Source organism: Vulpes vulpes, chromosome 14 (assembly GCF_048418805.1).
Source record: "Vulpes vulpes isolate BD-2025 chromosome 14, VulVul3, whole genome shotgun sequence".
Classification (NCBI taxonomy): domain Eukaryota; kingdom Metazoa; phylum Chordata; class Mammalia; order Carnivora; family Canidae; genus Vulpes; species Vulpes vulpes.
Genome location: NC_132793.1, coordinates 1653404 through 1677709, shown reverse-complemented (window position 1 = coordinate 1677709; position 24306 = coordinate 1653404). Strand labels below are relative to the sequence as shown.

The following is a 24306-nucleotide window of genomic DNA, read 5'->3' as shown; positions in this document are numbered from 1 at the left end:
CACAAGCGCTGATTCACTTTTCCCTGCAACATGCATAAAAGGGCGCTCAGAATAACGAGCCCAAGTCATGACCAACCGTGCGAAGACCAAGGGCGCTTAAGGCTTCTTTGCAACGACCGTTGTCCTTAAAATCGATCCCATCAGGAACTGCCATCTAGACGCTGCGCTGGGGACCTGAAATCGCTCTGCTCCGGGGAGTCGTGCTGCCAGCTGGTACCTAGTCTCCCTTTACTCCAGTTTGCCTGCGGTTTGCAGAGGTCACGTTACATCTATATAATTTTATTTGTGACGTGAGTCACAGCTCCGTGCCGCAGCCCTGCCCCCCACCCCGTGCCGCCCCTCCGCCGGCAGGGGACCATCCTCACGCGTTTTCTGGTTCACTCGTGTGGTCTTGGTCTTCCTCTCTGCAAATAGGAACAAATACAAATTCCGGTTCCTGTCCCTCTACACCGAAGACCGCACGCTGCGCATCTACCGCTCATTGGCAGATCCTGGAGGTCTGTGCACCTCGCTCAGTGCGGGTCTTCCCTGCCCTTTCTGTCCTCACAGCTGCAAACTTCCAGCCGCCCTGGGCTTCGGGGCTGCCTCCTGTGCGCGTCCTCCGGGAGGACACAGCGATCCCGCCGGGAACCTTCCTGCGCAGAAGTTCCCTTGCGTGTGTGGCAGCCTGGTCTTTGAGTCGCTACGTGTGGCTCCGCGTCTCAGGGCCCCAAGTGCCTCCGTGCAACTTCCCTCCCTCCCCAGAGTGTGGGGAGCACCCCAGACCATAGAACTGTTGTAGCGTTTGTCATTCGGGGTCCTGGCGCCCCAAGAGGGTGTAGCGGGGGATCACGTTAGTGCAGGAGCCACGTGCAGGGGAAGAGCACCCACAGGCCGGTGTCTGAGTGTCCTGGGGCCGCCGTGACAAATTACCAGGGGGCAGGGGGTTAACACAACAGGAGAGAAGGCCCGCTGCACCCAGGAGGGCACCCTCGACAAACAGCCCTGGAGGCCTCGACCTGCTGAGAGCTCGGGCCGTGGACGGCTGCCCCCCGGGAGCTGGGGCCCCCAGGAGCCCTGGCATGATGGGAAGGCACGGTACGGGGGGACCTTTACCCCACAGGAAGCCAGGGACGAAGCAGTCTGCACACGGCTTCCCTTGGGACCGGTGTCCTGGGCACGGAGCCAGGTGGCAGGAGCAGTAGGGGACCGGGGAGGCAGGTGCACGCCAGGCAGCCACAGCCACCGCCCCCGAGCCGGCCCCCAGGCACCTGCGCCAGCTCACCCCCTTGGGCCTCTCGTTGCAGGCGGTCGACTACGAGCTGAACCGAGCGTTCATGCTGACTGTGATGGTGTCCAACCAGGCGCCCCTGGCCAGTGGGATCCAGATGTCCTTCCAGTCCACGGCGGGGGTGACCATCTCAGTCGTGGACGTCAATGAGGCGCCCTACTTCCCCTCGAACCACAAGCTGATCCGCCTGGAGGAGGGCGTGCCCAGCGGCACCGTGCTGACCACGTTCTCGGCCGTGGACCCGGACCGCTTCATGCAGCAGGCCGTGAGGTGGGTCCGCAGAGCACGACCTCCCCCCACGCCCCGCCCTCGGGCCTCGGAAGGGGCCTCCCACCCCTGGGCGCCCTCGCTGCCCATACGGAGGAGCCGCCTAGCGCCCAGCAAACCCTGCAACCCGGAGGGTCCTTGGTGAGCTCTCAGCGGTGTCCCCAACCCGTGTCGACTCTCCAGCATCGCCGGGGGCTCCACCCCAGAAGGTGGAAAAAGCTTCCAGGACCCAGGACCCCATACTGGGCTGGGGGGAAGCTCCTCCACGTCCATGCAGGCTGGGGGACCGGGGGCGGGGCTGGGGCTCGGGCCACCCTCCCTTCACCTCCTCACCTCCCTCCTCAGATACTCGAAGCTGTCGGACCCAGCCAACTGGCTGCACATTAATGCCACCAACGGTCAGATCACCACGGCAGCCGTCCTGGACCGCGAGTCCCTCTACATCAAGAACAATGTCTATGAGGCCACCTTCCTGGCGGCTGACAACGGTGCGCCCCGCTCCAGGGGGTGACTGTGGGTGGGGGGCCCACCCAGCACCGGAGAAGGTGGAGGGGCGAAGCGGGGAGGCCCCCGCGGTGCCAGGCCCCGTGCAGGGCCACGAGCTGCCCCTTGTCCCCCAGCACCCCCAGGCCGCCCCCTCTCTGCATCCGGGGCTCAGCTCATCGCCGCCTCCAGGCAGACACGCGCCCCTCTGCTCTCCCGTGGGACACCCTCGTGGGCACCGGGGGAGCCGGGCCGGCGGCAGGGGGCTGAGCTGCGTCCAGCCCGGTCTCAGCGGAACATGACCTGAGCAATTTCTCAGTCCCCACGGGGTAGACTGAGGGCAGCTGAATGACACGCACGCTTTGGCGGAACGGCCCAGTTGTGCCGACTACAGGCCAGGATGGGTGGGGGCGGGCCTCCCCCAAGCAGCCCCTGGGGTGCCGGCCCCGGGGTTCCGAGCACCTGCCCTCAGGGAGCAGGGGCCCCACGGGGCCCAGAGTCGGGCAGGCACCGTGCGAAGCCGCACACGGCAGTCGGATGGTGAGACCCCCCGCCCGAGCCAGGATGAGGAGCCCCGGGAGCTGGGGTCACAGGGGTGAAGGTGACCCCGGCAGGGGTGAGGCAGGCTGGGCGGAGGCACTGGGGCCTTCAAGGGAGGCAGACAGTGCCTCACGGCCGGGCACTGGACTCCCAGCCCCGAGGCCACTGCTCCCTGGACCCAGGGACCCAGGAGGCAGCGAGGCCCCCAGCCCCGTACCCGGCCCACTCTGCACGGGAGGGGAGAGGCAGTGAGGGAGAAGGAGGATTCTAGAGCCAGGGATCAGTGCCAGCACCACTGAGGGGTGGGAAGAGACCTGACTGTGCCTCGGTTTCCTCCTGTCTAGAGTGGGGATGAGCCCCCCTCTCCCCTGCAGCTGCGAGGATTAGGTGAGCCGGCGTCCTCAGAGCCCTGGGAGCCATCGGCCAGGAGGCCACATTTCACTGCAAAGGAGGTTGGGAAATGCGGCCCAACAGCTGGGCAGGGTGACCTCAGATAAAATCTCGGGGCTCCGGTTCTTCTATCAACGTCAAAAAGGGGGAATGGATATTGGGGGACAGCTCAGCAGTCTCTTGCCCCAGTGAGACAAATAAGAAACAAGTCCACCAGACACTTTCAGGGAGTAGGTTCTGGAAGAAAACAAAGCAGGGTGAGGGAGGGAGGGACCGGCATTTGCAGCTGTGCTCCTGGGGAGCTGACTGCGGACCACAGGGAACAAGCCAGAGGGAAACAGCGCAGAGAGGAGACCCAGAGTTCGAAGCAGCCCGTGCAAAGGCCCTGAGGCCGACCTGTGGAGGTCCGCTCGGGCGGGTTCTAGGGCAGGGGTGCAGCCCAGGCCCCGCAGCAAGCGGAGCCCTTGCACAAAGGCTCGTTCCGCGGCAATGAAAGCCGGGGCCCGGTAACCACCCGCCAGCCTCCTCCCTGCCTTCCCTGACCTACGGGACCCAGAAAAGCCGAGGCCTGGCTGTGGCCGTGGGGTGCACCCGCCCTGGTCGTGGGGAGCCGCGTCTCCTCCAGAGGCTCAAGCGGCTGCATTAGGAGGTGGTTTTAAACAAACCCAGGGCCAACGCAGCAGGAAGCCGAGAGGACGGCGAGACTGGTGCCCAGGGTGCACGCAGGCTGTGGGGTCCCTGGTCCCCCCCGCCGTGCTGGCCGGCACCCACGCCATAGTGGCCTCCATGGCCAGGCCCAGCTGCGCCCTGGCCCGGTGCTCTCATGGGTTCCTGAGACCGTGAAGACACGTGCTGGGCCACATGTCATGGGCGCCTGCCTCAGCTTTGCCACCAAGGGCAGTACTGCAGCCGGAAGATCTCTGACCCCGAGCCTGGGGCATCTGTGTGCACGCGCCCACGTGCACACGGCCCTGGGCCAGGCCTGGGGGCTCAGGGAACCGACGGGGCCCTGGGGTGCTCTGGGTGTGCAGAGCAGGTCCGCACCAAGGCCTGCAGGCCAGGAGCCCCGGAGGCCTGCTCGCTGGGCTGGGGAGGCGCCCGGGGTCCACATGTGGCTCAGAGCTCCTGGCCTCGGGCGCCTGCAGGGTGAGGCCAGGGAGACACAGGGGCATGGACAGGGTCACGGGCTATGGAGAGACGGGGAAGCGGGTGCCAGCCCCATGGGGCAGGGGTGTGGGTGCCTAGTGCTGGGCATGGTGGGCACCATCTTCTGTAGCTGTGCATCAGTACAGCTCCGTGTGAGTGCTCTATGTGGGGGCGGCTGTGTGTGTATGTGCATGTGTGCATTGTGGGGGTGTATGCACATGGGTGCTGTATATGTACATGTGTGTGCGTCTGTGCATGCCTGTGTAGGGGTGTGTATGTGCACATGGGTGCTATGTGGGTGTGCATGTCTGTGTATATGTGTGTGCCTGTGTGTACGTGCCTGTGTGTGTGCGTGCATGTGTGTGCATGTGTGTGTGCCTGTGTTGCGCCTATGTACATGGGTGTGTGCACATGCATGCATGTGTGTATGTGTACACCTGTGTGCCTGTGTGTGTTTGTGTGTGCATGTGTGTGCCCATGTGTATTGTGTGTGTGTGCATGTATGCATGCCCCTGTGTGTGCATGTGTCTGTGTGCATGTGTGTGTGCACCTATGTGCATGTGCATGTGTGTCTATGCCTGTGTGTATGCCTCTGTGTGTGCATGTGCGTGCATGTGTACCTCTGTGCATGTGCATGTGTGTCTATGCCTGTGTGTACATGCATGTGTGTGCATGTCCCCATGTGTGTGCATGTATGTGTGTATCTGCACCTGTGTGTGTCCCTGTGCGTGCATGTGCATGTGTCTATGCCTGTGTGTGCATGCATATGTGTGCGTGTGCATGTGTGTATGCCCCCATGTGTGTGCATATCTGTATCTGTGTGCATGTGCATCCATCCATGTGCACCCCTGTGTGCATGCCTGTGCGTTCATGTTCGTGTGTCTATGCCTCTGTGTGTGTGTGCGCGTGTGTGCCTTGGTGCATGTTTGTGTGTCTATGCCTGTGTGCGCATATATGTGCATGTGCATGTGTGCATGCCTCCATGTGTGCATGTGTGTCTTGTGCACATGCATGTGTGTGCACCTGTGTGTGCATGCCTGTGCGTGCGTGTGCATCTGCCTGTGTGCCTGTGTGCATGCATGTGTGTGCGTGTGTCTATGCCTGTGTGTCTGTGTGCATGCATGTGTATGTGTGTCTATTCCTGTGTGTGCATGCCCCCGTGTGTGCATGCGTGTCTGTGTATGTGTATGTGCGTATGTGTGCCTATTCCTGTGTGTGTGCCTATTCCTGTGTGTGTGCGTGTATGTGTGTGCATGCCTCTATGCCTGTGCATGTGTGTGCGTGTCTAGGCCTGTGTATGTGCGTGCATGTGTGTGCATGTGTGTCTATGCCTGTGCGTGCGTGTGCATGTACCTATGCCTGTGTGTATGTGCGTGCGTGTGCCCACTCACAACTGTGGGTCTGGTGGTGGCTGCACATCTGAGGCCATGTCCTGTGTGCAGCTGAGTGGCCATGTGTCCGATGGTGGGTGTTGGTGCAGGTCCGGGACTCTTGGGGGCCGTGGCCGTGGTGTGTCCCACACAGACCTGTCATCTGTCCCCGGGGCCCTGGGGCTGGCGTTGGCCCGCTGCGTGTCATCGTGTGCCCGTGGCTGTGGGGCACACGGAGCAGCCCTGTAGGGTCACCCGCATCTGTCCCGCAGGGATTCCCCCGGCCAGTGGCACCGGGACGCTGCAGATCTACCTAATCGACATCAACGACAACGCCCCTGAGCTGCTGCCCAAGGAGGCGCAGATCTGCGAGAGGCCCGGCCTGAACGCCATCAACATCACCGCGGCCGACGCCGACGTCGACCCCAACATCGGCCCCTACGTCTTCGAGCTGCCCTTCGTGCCCGCCGCCGTGCGGAAGAACTGGACCATCACCCGCTTAAACGGTGAGCCCGCCCCGGGCACCGGGACAACTGGACACGTCTGGGGTGTGGACACATCTGGGGCGCAGCCCACGAGCCGGGACCCGTGGGAGAGCGAGCAGTGGAGACGGGCCGTCCCCCCTACCGGAGTCCCTGGGGACTGTCCCCTGAGGGGCCTTGAGGACAGTCCCGGTCCCGCCACTGTAACGAGCTCACCTGTAGTCCCCGCGCCCTGGGCCCGGCCCCTCTCTCTCCTCTAGGTGCGGGCCTGTTGTATGAAAGGGCCTCCAGGTCCTACAGTTTCCTAGCACTGTGAGGATGCACCTAGAAAGGTCACGCCAGTGCCCAGCGTGTCTAAGGGTACAGGAGCGCACCTGTGACCCAAGCCCTCACCAACACTGAATGTCATTTTTAAAAAAGCATTTTTCCAGTGTTTTAGCCAAAATCATGGTTTCCATTCACATCTCTCAACCATGCACGTTTTTTTCCCCATTTATTTATTGGCCATTTGCGGTTCTTCAGTGAATTGCCTGTGCCATGCCCTTGCCTGTTTATCTTTGAGAAGGTCTTTTTCTAATTGATTTGGTAGAACTCTTTATATATTAAGGAAACAATTTCTTCAACATGTTGCAATTGCTCCTTCTGGGATCACCAGTGTCTCCTCACTTTATGGAGTGGTCTGGCGTGCATGTGCGCGTGCGTGTGCCTGAGCGCGTGTGCACATGTATATGAACCAAACAGGTACTTTAGATTGTCATGCTGTCAGACTCCGTCGTCCCCTTCGGACATCCCGCTCTAACGGGGTGCTGGCTGCAGACTGAAGGCAGCCTGTCCTGTCACCCCGCACCAGGTGACTACGCCCAGCTGAGCTTGCGCATCCTGTACTTGGAGGCCGGGATGTACGATGTCCCCATCACCGTCACCGACTCTGGGAATCCCCCGCTGTCCAACACGTCCATCATCAAGGTCAAGGTGTGCCCGTGCGATGAGAACGGGGACTGCACCACCATCGGCGCCGTGGCGGCAGCCGGCCTGGGCACCAGCGCCATCGTGGCGATCCTCATCTGCATCGTCATCCTGCTCAGTGAGTACAGCTGAGCCACGTGTGCAGACCCATGCCCCCACGCAAAGACCCGTGCCCATGCGCATACACCCGTGCCCACATGCGCACCCCCGTGCCCACACACACAGACCCATGCCAGCACACGCAGACCCATGCCCACGCGTGCAGACCCATGTCCTTCCATGCAGAACTGTGCCCACACATGCACAGACCCATGCCCATGCGCACACACCCGTGCCCACGCACACAGACCTGTGCTGACATACGCAGACCCATGCCCACGCACACAGAACCATGCCCACACACACGCAGACCCGTGCCCACGTGCGCCCACACCCCACTCATGGTGCGGCCCCGCCCCCGCAGCCATGGTCCTGCTGTTCGTCGTGTGGATGAAGCGCAGGGAGAAGGAGCGCCACACCAAGCAGCTGCTCATCGACCCCGAGGACGACGTTCGTGACAACATCCTCAAGTACGACGAGGAGGGCGGCGGTGAGGAGGACCAGGTGAGGCTCCGCTCCAGCGTCCGCCAGCATCCGGGCCGCTCTCTGCCCTCAGCCCAGGACCCAGCCCGCGGCCTCGCCCCCTGGGGGCTGCTAGGTGACCAGACAGTCGTGCACGGGGCGCCCCGGGGGAGCTCCAGGGAGCTGCCTGGCTGCATCCAGGTCTGCATCGCCATCAGGGGCCTCGGGCAGCTCCTTTCCCCGCGTGCTCGTGCCCCCCGGAGCACGGCGACAGTGACCCCAGCCCCAGGATCTCCCAGGGAAACCAAGGCATGTGCGCAGGAGCTGCCGGGGTCCCACGCGCGGAGCCCCAGACCCCAAGGGCAGCCCAGGGGGCAGGACTGGGAGGACCTGGGGAGCGGGGGGGGGGGTAGAGCGGGGGGGCAGAGCAGTGCAGCGACAGCTGGGACCTCAGGCATCTGGGCCCCCAGTGACGGCCCCCGCGGCCCACCTCTCGCGCCCAGGACTACGACCTGAGCCAGCTGCAGCAGCCCGAGGCCATGGAGCACGTGCTGAGCAAAGCCCCGGGCGTGCGGCGGGTGGACGAGCGGCCCGTGGGCGCCGAGCCCCAGTACCCGGTCAGGCCCGTGGTGCCCCACCCAGGGGATATCGGGGACTTCATCAGCGAGGTGGGTGCTCCAGGGGCGCGAGGCCGGGTGGGGGCGGGGGGTTAGCGCCGGTGCAGGTGGAAGCAGGGGGCCAGGGCGTGGGGGCCTCCGGGCACACAGTGGGTGTCATGGGGTCAGTGGACACGACGACGTCAGACGTCCAGGTCCTGGCCCTTGGGCTCACCCCCCCGTTGCAGGGACGCGGGCTGCGGACCGTCCTGTGCACCTGCCGCGGCCCTGCTCCGCCGTCGGGCCACATGGGCACCTCAGCCCCTGGTGGTAGACCCCGCCCCCCCCTCGCTTGCGGAGCACCTACTGTGTGCAGGGCCCAGCGACGTCCCCTCCCGGCCGCTTCCCCAGCTCCCCTCCTGGGCCTAACCCGGCGCCTCTGACCCCAGGGCCTGCGCGCCGCGGACAACGACCCCACGGCGCCCCCCTACGACTCCCTGCTGGTCTTCGACTACGAGGGCAGCGGCTCCACCGCAGGCTCCGTCAGCTCCCTGAACTCGTCCAGCTCCGGGGACCAGGACTACGACTACCTGAACGACTGGGGGCCCAGGTTCAAGAAGCTGGCGGATATGTACGGCGGCGGCGAGGAGGACTGAGCGGCCTGGCCCCGGGCGCCGGCGGAGCGGGACTGCGGGAGGCGCCGGGCTCCCCGACTCCCCGCGGCCGTGTCACTTAGTGGTGTGTTAGGGGGTCCCTCCCCGCCCCAGCCCCCCCAACAGTGAGCTGTCTGGCATGAGCCCTTCTCGCCCCGCGGCGCGCCACCCGCCGCAGTAGCTGGCTAGCACGGAGAGCAGCGAGAGGCACTCTGTCTTAACTTGAATTTCTTAGAACAGAAGCACTGTTTTTAAAAAAAAAAAAAAAAAAATGAAAGTGCCTTTTGGTACATGTATCAGATTCCCTCAAACTCAGGAGTGACGAAAAGCAAGCAGACAGACCACGTACGTCCCCCCAACCCCAGTCCTGAGCGCCCCCGACCCCAGCTAGCCCCAGCTCTGAAGGCGCCAATTAAGGAATCGGGGAGAACCTCTCTCTCTCTCTCTCTCCCTCTCTCTCTCTCTTTCTTTTTTGGGTCTTTTATTAAGAAAAACAGTGGGTGATTTGCTTAACAAAATTGACAAAGATCGTTGGGGTTCAAACCCCAACAGCCCATCTGAGTCCTCAAGCTTTGCTGGACACGGTCGGGGTTTCCTGGGCCTTTGGCGCCCCCGAGGCAGAGGGGGGCCGGCAGGGGGCAGGTCGGGGGCAGGTTGGGGGCAGGTGGGGGGCAGGTCAGGGGCAGGCAGGGGGCAGGTTGGGGGCAGGCAGGGGCAGGTCGGGGGCAGGCAGGGGACAGGCCAGGGGCAGGCTGGAGGCAGGCCAGGGGCAGATCAGGGGCAGGCCGGGGGCAGTGGGGGGGCAGGGGGGCGGGGGTGGGGCAGGCCAGGAGAGCCCCCGGGGCAGGCCCAGCCCGTCTACCAAAGGCACGTGTGCGCCCTCGGCTCCCGACACCGTGCACAGGTGGCGGTGGGGCTCCAGGGGGCTTCCCCGACGCTCGCCATCTCTGCCCTTTGGCCCCCCAACCACGAGCCCTGCCCCAGAGACAGCTGCCCCCCCGAAATGCCACGCAGGCCCCCGATGCCTTCGGTCCAGAAGGCCGCGCCTCCCAAGAAGCCGCAGCCCAATCGAGCAGCATCCCCGAACACCTGACACGAGCCCCCTGCCCCCGCCAGTGGGTTCCTGGAGGCCCCCGTGCAAGGCCCCGCCGGCGACACCCGGACGCCTCCAGCCCCTCGGAGGCCCATGCGGACGGCAGAGAGCGCGGACACCTGCACGTGCTCGGCAGCCTCTCCCCCCGGACTCGCGACCTGACGTGGACAGTGAGGCTCTGCTCCGAGGGGCCGGGACAGCCCGCCGTTGCCCTGCCGTCAGCCTCAGATGCATCTGGACGGCACCCACCTGACGCAGTGACCTGAGTCCTCTCCTGGGGACCCAGGGCAGCACCGAGCAGCTGCTCAGACTCCCGGGGATGCCGCTGCCGTTTGCACGGGGCCGTCTGACGCACCAGCCTGACTGGAGTCTGTGCCAAGGGACAGCGAGAGGCGCTCCGTGTGTCCCAGGGACCCGCCGGGGAGACCCCGCTGTGTTGGTTTCCCTGGGTGGTAAAAGGCCACGCGGGCCCTGGTGGGACATGACCCCTCCTGGGAGCACCCTGGAAAGGGGGTGAGGGGTGCCCTGGCCCTGGGCGGGCCTTGGCGTTGGGGGGGCCCGTGCCGAGCACGCTGGCCTCGCGCCCATCCTGGAGCCCTGGGTCGGGGGAGAGCTCAGCCTGGTCCCCGTGCTCCCGGCCTGAGGCCTTGGATGCTCCCCCCGTGGCGACGGTCACCCTCTTTTCCAAACAGCTTTGGCCTCAGAGGCGTGTGTGCAGCAGGCAGGGCGGTGTCCCCGCGGGGTGTCAGGGCTCCTCCCCAGGCCACACTCACCACCTCCGCCACTGTCCCCGGGCCGGGCTGGGGCCCTGGCCTGTGGCCTGATGGCTGTAGGGCTCCGTCCCTGACCCCGTCCCCGCTGCCTGGCGGAGGGACGAAGCAGGTGCCCGTGCCCCCTGCTGGATGCGCCTCCGCAGACGCCTCTCTCTCTGCGTCAGGGGTGGGTGGCCCGCCCGGGGGCAGGGACCGGGATCGCTCAGGGCCAGATGAGGACCGTCCGGCGTCTGGGGGCGCGGCCATCCGGGGACTGCTGGTGGGGTCAGGGCTGGCAGGACGTGAGCTGGCATCTTCTGTGTTTTGTTTGTTTTTGGAACGTTTATCCTCCTGTCGAACTTCTCGGCACGAACATGTTCTGGGAGCCGAGGCAGCTGTGGACGCTTCTCTGAAATCTCGAGCCCCCCGGGTGCCCAGGGCCCTGGGCTGTGCTCGGGGACGGCCGTGCGGGGCCCAGCCCGGGACACACCCACCCCGTGGCACCCGGCGCCCCACCACCCCGCCCCACCGCCAGGCCCCCGACGCACCTCGCCTGGATCACGCAGGCTGAGGCTGGGGGACGCCGGGGCCACACGTGCCCTCCACACAGTCCCCGGGGGCCGGGGGGGCTCGCACGCCCCCACACCCACTTCACCGCGCACGCGGTTCCGAGGTCGAGCTGGGTGTGCCAGCAGCATCACACGCCTCCGCGGCCTGTAGACTCACCGTGCCCGTGACCCGGGGCCCGGCCGCGGGGGCCCAGACTCCGCGCTGGCAAAGCCCTAGGGCGCACCTTCGTTTCTGTAGGGGATTTTGTTCTGTGAACAGGAGAAACCCGCTGGGGTGGCGCGGCGAGGACACGGCCGTGGTCCGGGGTGCCCAGCCGAGGTCCCCCGTGTCCGTCTGTCCTCACACCCTGCGCCTTTGCTTTCCCGTGTCTCTCAGCACAAGTGCTGGGCCTCCGGCCACCACAGCGTCAGGGTAACGGCCACACGTCAGTTCCCCGAGATGCCTCAGTTTCCCTAGCGTGAGCACCGGCCGACACACACACACACACACACACACACACACACACACACACGGTCCTTTGAGAGGTAAAAGGTCAGGGGAGGGGAGTCTCAATTTTTGTCAATGCTGAAAAGAGCACCAAAAACCCCGCACAAACTCTCCCATGCACAGAGCGTGCCGTGAAGCAGCTCGCGCAGCGCGGTGCACGGTGCACGTGACAGGTCCTGCTCGGCGCGGCCCGCGGGGGGCCGCCTCTGTGTATAATTGGAGCCCGTTTCTTCTTTTCCTTTCCTCTCCTTTTTCCATTCTGATCTTTTTTTTTTTTTTCCTTTTCTGCATGTTTCTTTTTTGAAAATGGACAAAATGTGTAGCAGCCCGCATGACTGTGGTTGTTTTGGGGAAAGACACTGGAGTATGATGTGTTCACACTGCAACTCCGAGCATCGTGCAGTTAGGCAAAAGTCCCAACTTTTTTTGTAATCGTCAACAGCACAACTATTTTGTATTGTTGTTTGTATCATTTTGTACCAAAAAAGAAAAAAAAAAAAAGGAAAAAAAAAAAAAAGGGAAGAGCGTCGATGTTTTCTCAATGTGTTTTTAGTGCCAGGAGGTCTTGGTTCCAAACTGAGTAGCAGCTTTGCCGAGTTGTCGTGTACCGGGGCGGCGTCGGGGCACCGGCGCGCTGCTCCAGAGGAGTTAATAATAAAGCCCCCTTTTAAATAGTCGGCCTCCACCTGCTTGTGTTTCTCCGGCTCTTCGAGAAGCCGACGGGGCTCACGGACGGCACCGGACGGACGCGGGGTTCGGTGTTGAGACGGGAGCGGCGCCCCCGGCGGGCATTTCCCGAGCCCCCGCCTTGTCCCAGACACAGCCCTGGGCCCCTGCAGCACGGACGGTGCACAAAACCAGGCCCGCCCCTGCCCCCCGACGGGGGCCCGCGTGCCAGAGGCCTGACCGGGCCCAGGTGCTCACAAGTCGCACGTCAGGCCGGCAGGTTCCCCTCCTGCCCTCACGCTGCCGTGGAAGGATTCTCACTCGCCCCCCCCCCCCGCAGTTATCTCGGGGGCCCAGCGGCTCTTCGTGTGGTGGGAGGGCAGCACCAGCAGGCCGCGGCCCCAGAGACACGGGGTCCACTCAGCCAGGCCCCGTGGTCCCCAGAAGCTCCCTCGGCCCCGGCCTGGTCACCTGACCCAGCGCCCCTGGCTCCGGGCCTGAGCCTGAGCGGGACAGGCCTCTGCGCGGTGCTGGCGGCGAGGCCACAGGCCCAGGCCCACCCCACTGGACCCGCAGAGGCCCTGCCCCCCCCCGAGTGGACCACGTTCACTGAGGCTGAGGGGCTGCCCTCTGGCCCGGCGACTAAGGGCCACCATCAGACCTGAGCCCCAAAGCAGGGGGTCCCTGCACCCCAGCCCCCAGCAGAGCCGGGTCCTCCAACCTCGGCCCCCCACCGACCGACCCCCCAGCCAAGCCTGTGCTTGCGCAGATCTGCATCCACAATACCACGCATAACAAAAAGTCACTCACACGGTTAATTACGGGTGCAGTTGATAATTACAGGCACAATTAGCCGCTCGCTAATTTTGAGGGTGCCGAGCAGCTAATTACGTGCATAATTAGGCGACTGCTCGGGCCTGAGACAGGCAGTGGGGGGCGGGGGGAGCAGGAAGTCCTGTAATCAGCCCCCCGGGGTGAGGCTCTGCTTCGGGACACCCTCCCACACCCAGACGCACAGCGGCTTGTCCCACTGGCAGGGAAACCACGAAGTCCAGCTGGGGCCTCGGGGCAGCCAGGACGCCCCGTCGAAGGTGATCCACCGGGCGGGGCCTGTGCTCCGTGCGTTCCACGAGGGACCGCAGGCCCAGGAGGGGCATTTAGCCCGTCAGGCCACAGGGCCTCGGCTCCTCCTCCACGAGGTGACGACCCACCCTAAGGGCCCAGGAGGCCCGGTCCTGCCCCCGGACGCCTCCCGTGTCACAGCCACGGGGTCAGATCCCCCAGGAATCCAAAGCCCACCCTCCTGGCCGCCTGGTCAAGGCCAGGCTCACCGGGGCCGCATGGGGGCTTTGCAAAGGGACAGAGGCAGGACGGGGGCAGGTAGCACTGAGCAGGGAGGGCAGACCCGGGGCAGGGCAGGGGGCAGACTGCAGGGGGCAGGGCTGGGAGGACCTGACCCTGCCACTGGCCGTGCTGTGATGCACCCACACGTGGGTGACCAGGGGACATCAGCCGTGGCCTGGAGCCCCAGACGAGGCCCAGAGGGGCGGGTCTGGCTGGGAGTGGGCGCTATGGGAAGGCGTATTAAGGGAGGACGGAGAGCATGTGAGATGCAGGATCCAGCGAGAAACTGCCGCGTCCCAGGTCAAGCTGCTACGAGCCATCGCCCTTCAGGGACCGTCCTGCTGCTGGACAGGCACGTGGTGGGGGCTCCGTGACCTCAGTCCTGGAACGTCCCCCTTGGAGAGAAGTAACCTCCACTCTGAACCTGGCTTATCAGGTGGACGCAGACGGCACTGCCTCGTGGGAGCCGGGCGGGGTCCCCCCCTCCTCCCCCTTCTGGGCCCAGGCCCTGAGCATCCTGAGAGGGGCCCCCACCCCCCACCCCACCCGGGCGCTGATCAGGCTGCGGGGACACAGGACTCCTGCCTCCCTGGAGGACAAGGCCGACTTCCCGAGACCTAAGGACATGCTAAGCTCCGCCTCCACCCCCCCCAACCCCCCCCCATGTCCGGGGCTCGAGGGGAGCCCGGCCCTCACGGGCAGCCCTTCCTGGGAGCGGGGACGCCAGCCAGCCAGTGTCTGCGCCTCGAGCCCGGGCAGGTGGTGCCTGGACACCGACGGCTCCCTCGAGACCCTCCAGGCTGCAGGGGGCCGGGGCCACGGCGGGCGGCAGGGTGAGCCCACCCCCTGCACACGTGGGACCCGGGCCAGAGGCCGCACGGAGGGAGGCCCGTGCCCACGCCGCACGCCTGCTGCCCTGCCCCGGGGACGCCTGAGGCCTGGGCGGCCGTGACCATGTCCCAACGCAGGCCCTCGGGGGGCGTCTCTGGGCACTGATGGCCGCATAAGCACGACGTTCAGGTCCCCCTGACTGACAGGGAGCTCGGCCCCGGACGCCCAGCCGAGGGCAGAGGGCCTGGAACTGGCCGGGTCTGCGTCGCTGGCTCCCCCAACACACATGCCCCATCGCCTGCCCCGAAACGCCCACCCGGTCCCCACTGCACCCCGGGCCCCCCGACGGCGCCGACCCCCAGCGGCCGCGCTGCCCCCTGTGGCTGCAGGAAATGCCCACGGGAACGGTTTACCACAGAGAGCACCGTGGGGCGGTGGGAGGTCCCTGCGGAGCCGGGCAGCAGCTCGGGAAGGCCCGCGTAGTCCTGAACCTCGGGGCCCTCGGTCCAGGAGCCTCCTGAGGCCTCGCGGTCTCTCCTCTGGGTCTGCACCTGGCAGCGCGGCTGGGAGCGGCCACCAGCCAGGTCCCCGGCCTCCGGGCAGCAGCGGGTGTGGGCCCAGCTGGCTCCTCACGACTGGGCTCCGGTCCAGCTCAGTTGCTCTCGAGGCTCGTGACCTTGGGCGACCCGAAGGTCTCGGGGCAGCACCTGCTGCGCTGAGGGCACTGGGAAGGCGAAGTGAGCTGAGCCGGAGGCCGCGTGCCCCAGAGCTGTGGGCGGCCCAGGGGCGGGTGGGCCTTGGGGGCCCCGGGTGCAGGCCAGGCCTCCGGGCCCCGTGCTGCGGTTCCCAAACACGCAGCGCGCCAAGCAGGGTGAGGTGTGTGCACGGAGCGTGCCCCGTGCCCCGTCCCCCTCCACCCAGGGACCAGGGGCAGGCGGCTCCGGGCCGGGAGGCTGCTGCCAGGGGGCCGCCCTCGTTGGCTGAGGCCTCCGCCCACTGCCAGGAAGGAGGCCCCAGCACCGCTCTCCAGATGCAGAAGCCGTCCCAGCATTTTCAGGGAAGTCACAGCAATGGGCTCGGGTGGTGACGGCACCTGTTAGCTCAGCGGGTGCAGGCTGGCACTGACTTCTCACCAGCACCCACCCAAACTGTCCCCCCCTTCATACGGCCACCGAGGCACCCACCGTGGCCCCCAGACCTGCACCCCACAGTGACCTCGTCTCCCCACCTGCGGCATGAGGCCACAGACACCTCACGGGGCTGCCAGGGTCCCGGGTCCACCTGGAGGCGGGGGGGGGGGGGGGGGGCGGGGAAGGGCTCTGGCGGGGGGCACCGGGCAGGGAGGGGCCAGGCCTGTGCCTGCGCCAGCGCTGACTTGCCTTTTCCTCCCTTTTAAATTTCTGGAATGGTTGTCATGGAGACTACGAGGCCGGTGGCCAGGGCACAGGTCAGCGGGGCCTGCGGGAGGGCCAGGCAGGGACTGTCACTGACCGCTGGACATCCTTTCTGTCCCTGCCATCCCGCCTGCGCCCTGACCAGCCACACAAAGCCCTGATCCTCGGGGGCCTACGATGCCCGCGTGGCCGAGGTCACAGCGAGAAAGGGGTCATGTCAGAGACGGAGCCAATGACGGAAGCGCCGGCTGGGGCGGAGGGGCCCCGGCAGCGCTCAGGACCCCGAGCCACCCTTGGGAGGGTCAGTGCCCGGCAGCCGGGTCGACCTGCCGTAACACGCGGAGCCAACTTGGCGCTGGGGTCCCGTGGCTGCCGTAACAAAGGACATCGGATTTATGCTCTCAGACCCGGGGCCAGCGCGCAGGCTGGTATCCGCCAGCTGAAATCCCGCTGCGGGCAGGGCCCGGCCCCCTCCCCCGAGGCCCCGGGGAGCGTCCTTCTTGCCCTTCCCACTCCTGCCGGCCCAGGCGTCCTGGGCTTGAGGTCACGTCGCTCCACCCGGGCCTCGTCCTCACGTGGCTTCTCTATCCCCCTCTAACAAGGACGCCCTCTTGTAAGGACGCGTAAGCCAGGATGGCCTCATCTCTGTAGAGATCCTTGGTGACCTCTACAAACACCCTTCCTCCAAATAAGGTCACATTTACAGGCTCTGCGGATTGGGACCTGGTTTTGTTTTGTTTTGTTGATTATTTATTTCAGAGAGAGCAAAGAGGGAGAGGGAGAAGCAGACGCCCCGCTGGGCAGGGAGCCCGACGTGGGGCTCCATCCCAGGACCCCCAGGTCGTGGCCTGAGCGGAAGGCAGACCCCTCCCCACTGAGCGCCCCCGGCGACCCCTGCCAGCCTCCAGGCTGCGAGGGACGCTGTGCTTCTGGACACTCCCGTGGCAGCTCACACTCGTGCTCACGCGGAGACTCCGCAGGGACTGAGCGTGCCCACGGCCCACTCCTCGCTGCTGCGGGCGGCGCTGGGCAAACCCACCAGGTCAGCCGCTCACCTGTACACGGACAACGGGGGGGGGGGGGGGGGGGCTTTCCCAGGTCCTTGCTGTTTCCCACAAAGCTGCCGTGAGCACCGGTGTACACACCCCTGCGTGGCCAAATCTTGCACTTGTGGGACCATGTCCGGGAACGTGTGGACGGGGTGGACAGGGTGACGTGCGCCCCACGTCTGTAGGGACCGCCGCGGGCTGCACGGCCTCCACCCCGCGGCCTCTGCTGCATCCCACCGTGCGCCTGACTCCCACGCAAGCGCACGACGGCTGCTCCCGCCTTCCTCCCCCGACGCGCCCACGTGCACTCCGCCCCGGGCTTGCCACCGCTGCCCAGGCCACCCCTCCCGGCCGAGCCCTGCCTGGCGGCCTCGGGGGACTGTGCCTTCCTGCACCCCCCGGGACCAGGAAAGGCATCCTGTGAGGGAGAGGTGCTCGCTGACACTCGCTGAATACGTGTATTTTAGGAAAAAAGATGATTGCGTGCCCATTCTCCTCAAAAATACAGGAATCCTGGCAAGTAGGACAAAGCCTGAAGCAGCGGCCTGAACGAGCAATTAGACTCTTGGAGAACGGCGTGATTTGTGTCTTAAGGAGAAGAGGTAAGTGCCTTGGCCGGTCTTCCCCGGGAAGCGCGGCCCCGAGGGGCCCAGAGGAGGGGAGCGGCTGCCAGCCGGCGCTGGAAAGGCCACCCCGGACCGTGGCCTACCCGCAGGGACAGCACGCACGGGGCTGAGGATGCGGAGGCTGCAGACGGGTCCCCAGAGCTCTGAGACGGAGCATGAGGCCAGAACAGGCGCCCTGCAGCCTCCGCGGTCCGGGCTGGGGGCAGGCCAGGCCCGAGGGTGGCGATGGAGGACGGCCAGGGAGACTTTTTTTTTAAGACAAAAATGACATTTGGAGACCACCGTCTGATAGGAGGAAAAACTAACTCAACTAGTTAACCAGTGACTCTGGACAATCCCGTGAAGATCACTTATCCCGAGACACCCGCCTCCTCTCAACTGTCCCCAGGTCTCATGGGGCCGGGTACCTGCCCAGGCGGAGGTGACATCGCGCCGGGGGGTCCGAGGTTTTACTGAGGTACGTCTCCTAGATGCTGAAACGCGCGGACCTCACCTGCCGGCCTGTTCACAGGTGCACACACCCAGGGGACCACCACCCAGATGGAGACAGAACATTCCCATCGGCCACCCTGGGAGGTAACCAACCGCGTGGGCTCCTGCTGCCACCACCGGGGGGGCGTGGGGGCCTCTGGGCCTGGCTTCTCCGTGACTCTGTAGAGATTCGTCTACGTCACCGAGTGAATCGGCAGCGTATCCCTTTCCATCCCTGGGCGGTAGCATCGAGGTGTCCGCCCACCACCCGAGGGACAGGTGGGCCGATCCCGTTTGGGGCCATCGGTGCCCAGCACCGCCGTGAACATTTCCGGACGGCCTCTTTGGCGGACAAAGGCCATCGCTGCCTCACGTAGGCACAGGGGAGACACACGCGCTTTGCTTTCTTAAAAGTGCAAGTTTCCTGGAGTGGCCGGGCGGCTCCCCAAGGGCCACCGCCACGCGCTCTCCGTCGGCCTCCGTCTCTCCGGCGGGCGTGCGACAGGCCCTCATCACAGGTTTTCCCTGATGACCCATCATGACGGGCAACCCTTCCCTTTGCTTCCGGGCCCCCGGTAGGTCCTGCGTACGCGTCTAGCAGTGGAGTCTCTCCCTACGTCGCCTGCGGGTCCTGTCGGGGTTCTACGCGCACGCGCTCCCTCCCGGCCCGTGGCTTCCCTTCCGCTCTCCCCGGGCTCCTCTGGATCCACACAAATTTCAAGTGCATTTGGCCGTTTTTTCTTTACGGCTTGTGCCCGCCCTCCCCAAGGTCGTGAACGCTTCTCTGATGTTTTCGTCTAGAGGCTTTGGACTCTTGGCTTCCACTTCCAGGCCTGTGATCCATCTCTAGTTAACCTGGTGTGTGTGTGAACGTGGGGGAAAGACTCGCTCTCCACCCACGGGCCGCCCAGCTCCACCAGCAGCTCCGTGGCGTTCACTGGCCCTGCCTGCCCTCACGCCAGGCCACGCCGCCTCGGCCACAGCTTCTGCAGGTCCTGAAATCTGGGAGTGCGAATGCTCCACGCGCGGCCCAGGCCGTGTGAGCCGCCCGCGACATCCCGGCTCCCTGTGAGTCCCTGGGATCCGACCGTCAGTTTCAGCGCCAGCCCCGCGGGGACGGCGAGGGCGCACGGGGTCCGCGGACGCCACCGCCGCCGTCCAGCACCCGGCCCAGCCCGAGCGCGGCGTGTGCTCCACTCAGGCCTCCTCGTTTCTCTCGTTTCAGTGGAGGGCTCGTCCGTGCCGCTCCTCGGGCGTACGCCCGGTACCCCGACGTCCTGGTCCTACTGTCCATGACCCCCGCGTCCCGGCTGCTGGCGGCTGCAACACAGAATCACATGTCACTTTGGATCCTGACCCTGTTCCCTACAATTTCACAACATTCAGGCCTCTGTGTCAGTCACAGGTTTGTGGAGTCTTTCGGACTTTCTGTGCACGGTGGCACCATCTGGGATTTCTTTCTTCGCCTTCATCCTTTCCGAACTTCACGCAACTTTCAGCCTCGTGTCTTGTTCTTATTTGCCTGGAAACACGGCCATCTGGGGAACGCGGTGGAGAGAGCGGACGTGCCGGGCAACACCATCCCACCTTCTACCTCCAAGCCCACCCAGGTTCCCAAACCCGACATCAGACACTGAACAGCAGTTAACGGTCTCGTGAGAGAAGAACAACGGACAAACCTGTGCCTCGGGTCTGCAGGCAATGCTTCGGCCGGGTGCGGTCTCCTGTTGGCGTCGGGGCTGTGCCTTGGCTGCGACTGTCCTCAGTGGATCAACGGGACCCAGCAGGACATAGAGAAGCTGAAATTAAATCAGCCACACCTGCCAAAATCCAAGTACGCGTGTCCTCTACCCACTGACCTGATTTATCTCAGGCCAAGAACTTCGTGAAAACCAAGTAGTCACGGTTAGAAAGTCCACAGGTGACGTAATCACTGAATTACCCGGGGCCTTTCACACGGACGGGAACCTGGAAACCACACCTCAAGTGCCTCCTGCTGAGGCTCCGTCCTCCGTCGTCACAGGTGTTAGTGAGGGTGATCCCTGCCCCCTCACTCAGAACGTGACCTGACTTGGAGACGGGGTCTTGCTGGCACCCTAATCCATGGTATGACCACTGTCCTGGGGCCGTCCAAGGTGCCAGCCAGCACCAGAGCTGGGGGACAGGCCTAGAACAGACCCCGCTGAGCCCCGACCTCAGACTTCCGGCCTCCAGATCAGGAAAACGGGCCTCCACTGCCGAGGGCCCTGGTCTGTGGTGCGGACGGCAGCCCCAGAGGCGAAGGAGCAGGCTCCCTGACGAGAGTGGGATTTCCCGGTATAACTTGTAAGGAAGCCCACACATTCCTGGACATGGTCCACTAGAAATCAATGTGAAAACTAGACACCACCTCCGAGCACGCCGACCCACCTACGATACTGACCACGTACAGCGCGCCAGAGGCAGGATGCAGACGTGCCCGCAACACTAGGGGGTAACGCGGGGGCAGGGCCTCCTGGAGACCCCGTCTGTCTCCGGCAGTGGGAAGTCCTCATTGGGGCTGGGGTCATCGCCAGGGCACGTGTCCATGCACGGACCCCCGGGGCCACCGGGGCCTTACCTTGCCTGTCCCCAGGGTGCCCCAGCTGCGAGCGCAGGTGCCCCGGCACACCTGTGTCCAGGGTGGGGCGGCCCCTGCAAAGGGACGCAGGCAAGGTGGCCCAGACGACCCAAGCATGCGAGGAGCAAGCTCCGCCTCGGGCCCTCTCCCGCGACGCACACGGGGCCTCATCCTGCAGCACACAGCTCCTGTTCTTGGAGGCGAGGTTATTTCCACTAGAGTCGCTGGGGTTTAGATACTGATTCTAACAAGTAGTAGTTCATAAATAAACACTGTTCCACTCAGTGGAACCAGAGCTGAGTCTCTGGCAGCAGAATCTAAAACTGAAAAAAACGGGAAAAATAGGCAAAACAGATACAGATAAATTTGTTTTTAATAAAGGAGTTAATTTTCTTTCAATCCTATATAAAACAATAGCAATTAAAAACTTCATTTTTGAAAGTAAAATATTTACATATGAACAAGTAACTGTGCAAAATTTACATGAAAAAATGGAAAGACAGGGATTTCCTAAAAGACAAAATAAAAGGTGTAACAGTTTTCAGGTGTTGATAAAAATACTGATCAGCATTCGGTTCACACTCGCGCGAAGTAAAGTCTGACGTGAGGATCCACACAGAGAAAGCCAAAGTATTTACAGTCATAAAAGTACTATCAATAGACAATTTAATACAATAACCTCTGAAAATATAAAGAACCAATTAGTATATTTGTAATAAAAAAATAGGTACAAAGAAGGGGCTTTGCTCTGGACATCTGTAAAGTTGGCCCACAGCTTGCTTACAGTCTCTTAGCAAAATAATTATAGTTTACATAGCCATTTTCATGTTATGTGCCAAAAATTATGTACAATTACTGACAAAATACACCAACCATTTTTCAACACTTGATTCACACTGAGAAACAGTCTTTTGATGATTCTTCTCAACTTTGATTTTATTTCATCTAAGTTTCCACTTTTAGCTAAAAAACACAGTGCAAGTAAAATATATTTATGCTGAAAAGGTTTTCATTTCTTTTAACTTTACAGCTTTACAAACTATAGCAAATAAAATGCGTCTGTACAGATGCCGACCACACACTCGGAAGGAGCCGCCGCGCGGCCTCTCCCGAGCAGAAAGGTGACCACGCTCCGGGCAAGCACGCGATGAGCTCCGTGCTCCTCGGGGACTCTGGCGAGGGAGAGGACAGGGACATAAATAGTCTAAAACATCAGTTTGCTTTGCCAACTGACTAATACAAAAATAAAATAAATGAAATGAGGTCATTGCTGTAGACACACACCTACGCAGTAAGTTGGGTTGAATAAACCAAAATGCACAAATAATGTAGAAACCGCTACGAGGTGACAGAGGGCAGCTAATTATTTGCTAAACGATTCCATCAGTTTTTATATATGGCTTGTTTGGCAAGAAGGCCACTCAATCAAAGATGAGTTAAGAGTTAATTGTCCGTTCAGAGCGCCCACGGGCCTCTGTGTTCTCTGTTACAGAAACGTGTTTTCTTCCATACTGAAGAGTTGACTTAGAAACAGGAATATAAAACTGTTCCATTGTAAAGAGGTGGCTGTTTTTTAAACAATATCCCATTTGCTTGTTACAAAAGGCGTAATCTGCAAATATATAAAAACGTCCCAGGCGTCTCCATCCGCGATGCCACGCCCGCCCTGTGCTACTTAAGGAATGCTTTGTAGAGCAACAGTGAATGGCTTGTCTCACGCTCATTCTCTAAACAAAATATGAGGTCCCTGAGGTTGACCCGCGTGATCCTTTGTCGCGTGAACTGTCTGGGGGTTCCAACGCCGGAGCTGCCTGGGACCGCCGAGCCTGGGCCCGACCCCTGGTGATGAGAAAGGAGAAGACAGCCGGGTTAGTGGTGTGCACGGGTGGGCAGGACCCACGGCGCTGGAAGGAAGGGGCAGAACCAGGTGCGGGCCCCTGGTCCACATGCCTGCGGCCACTCACGCCCCCCTACAGGTGTCCCAAGGAACCCGGATGCTAGAGGCAGCCAGGCTCCTTCCCACAGGCCTGCCCCGTGAGCTGAAGTGCTTTGTGAGTCCCTAACGGGAAGGGAGTGCGAGAAGGCACAGCCCCCATACCGACTTCCAGGACCGGTGCTCAAGCACACAGGTGAGTGCTAGCCCCGCGATTCCCAAAGAGCCCGGACTCCAGCCCCTACAGAAGGAACGGGCGGTGGCTCCCATCCCAAGGGGGTAGAACTCCTCTGGGGCTCGAAGCCGGCGTCCCCGATCTCACGTGTCCAGGAGGTCCAGTGGGACGAATGCCACACCTGGGCCAACTGTGTTGTCCCCACTTCGCTGACAAAGGCACAGTCCCCACGCCACAAAGTCTAAACTCCTGGACTTCGTGGGCTGGCGGTCACCCGGTCAGCAGGTCAGGCCGTAGCACTCCGGCCACCGCGGTTATCCGCGGCCAAGGGGACGCCCTGGTCCCCACTGCTGTCCCCGGCTGACAGCAGCGCCAGGGAACAGCCAAGTTCCTCTGAGTCTCTGGTGCCTGCTCATGACACGGAGTTGCTGTGGTGGTTTTCCTGGAAGCATCGTGGCCACCCAGCCGCAGCGTCCTGTGGTCCCAGCACCGTGTCTCCATCCGACGCTCCGAGGGCACATTCGGAATGAAAACTAAGTGTCTGTATTCTGATGGTTAAAGCTGCTCAAGTGGCTTTCAGGGGCAAACAATACAACGGTATTTTTACAGCTTGTTCTCAAGTTTAAGAAAGTGGGAAGAATCCGGCCGGCGCCAGAGCGCTGCCAGACAGCCGCAGTTCCAGGAGCCGGGCAGCAGGTGGCAGGCGAGGACCACGGCGCCCGCGGCTCCGCTCGGCGCACCCGGTCCCTCGCCAGGCGCCCTACAGCAGGCCAGCAGGCTGCTCCTGTCCCTGCACACTCGCGCCTCCGACCTCAGTCACACTACTTTACACCCCCTCAGGACCCTCTCCTGCTGAGCCCTCCTCCGAGCTAGTTCCTGCAGTGGCTACTTTTCCTTGTTTGAAAGAATGATTCAGGTTTTCTCAGCATTTCCTGAGGCTCCGTAAGAACCCTAAAGTGTTCCAGGCAAGAGACAAACAGCCACCTCTGCAAAGGCGTGTGATGAAAACAGTCTGCAGGAACAGAAGGAACAGCAGGAGCACAGTGGCCGTCCTGGGACCCACAACTCTGGACCCCGTCACCACAGGGAGGCCCCAACAGGCCCAAGCAGGGGCCAGTTTCTGGAAAGAAAGCTGCTCAACAGTAGCCTTCCTTCCCTACCTGCCCTGCAGATGCCACCCCTGACCTCAAGGCTCTTGGGGACAGATGCAGCCACGGAGAGAGAACGCAAAGGCACTAGCTTACGCACAGATCGAAGTACCTCTGTGACACTCGTGACCGATTCTGGACCACATCTGATGTTTCTACTTTCCAAATAGCTCAACAGCCAAAACAGCTGGGACAAGGGTAGGTACACACTTCAGGAGCAAATTAACAGCTGCTAAAAGTCATAAATCAAGATAATTAACACTTTATTGCAACATATTTAAGAAAACAAAGCTAGTGTCAAAGCATTCTGATGGGCAAGTGTCAGCATGGCCCAGGACGGCTGGCTGAGCGCCTCCCACAGGCCCAGGCAACGTGCTCTGAAGGCCAGCAAAAAACTGCCATTTCTCGTGGTTCTATGGACTGTTACAAAAAGCCTATGTTCAAA

At 62.8% G+C, this 24306-nt stretch overlaps 2 protein-coding genes across 5 annotated transcripts in view; one reads left to right on the top strand and one right to left on the bottom strand.

Annotated features, from left to right (window-relative positions):
- CDH4 (cadherin 4) overlaps positions 1-9168 on the top strand; it is a 507046-nt gene extending 497878 nt beyond the window's left edge. For 3 of the 4 annotated variants that reach the window (XM_072735456.1, XM_072735457.1, XM_026015148.2), the window contains 7 exons: positions 1287-1540; positions 1883-2025; positions 5739-5972; positions 6799-7032; positions 7378-7517; positions 7979-8143; positions 8521-8974. In XM_072735456.1, the coding sequence (XP_072591557.1) occupies positions 1287-1540; positions 1883-2025; positions 5739-5972; positions 6799-7032; positions 7378-7517; positions 7979-8143; positions 8521-8727 (1377 nt within the window). In that variant the 3' untranslated portion in view covers positions 8728-8974. Of the gene's footprint in view, positions 1-1286; positions 1541-1882; positions 2026-5738; positions 5973-6798; positions 7033-7377; positions 7518-7978; positions 8144-8520 lie in introns of all 4 variants that reach the window. The other variant, XM_072735458.1, reaches the window with a different exon arrangement.
- An 11792-nt stretch (positions 9169-20960) lies between these two features.
- TAF4 (TATA-box binding protein associated factor 4) overlaps positions 20961-24306 on the bottom strand; it is a 66976-nt gene continuing 63630 nt past the window's right edge. The window contains exon 16 of the mRNA XM_072735455.1: positions 20961-22444. Coding sequence (XP_072591556.1) covers positions 22277-22444 — 168 coding nt within the window. The 3' untranslated portion in view covers positions 20961-22276. The remainder of the gene's footprint in view (positions 22445-24306) is intronic.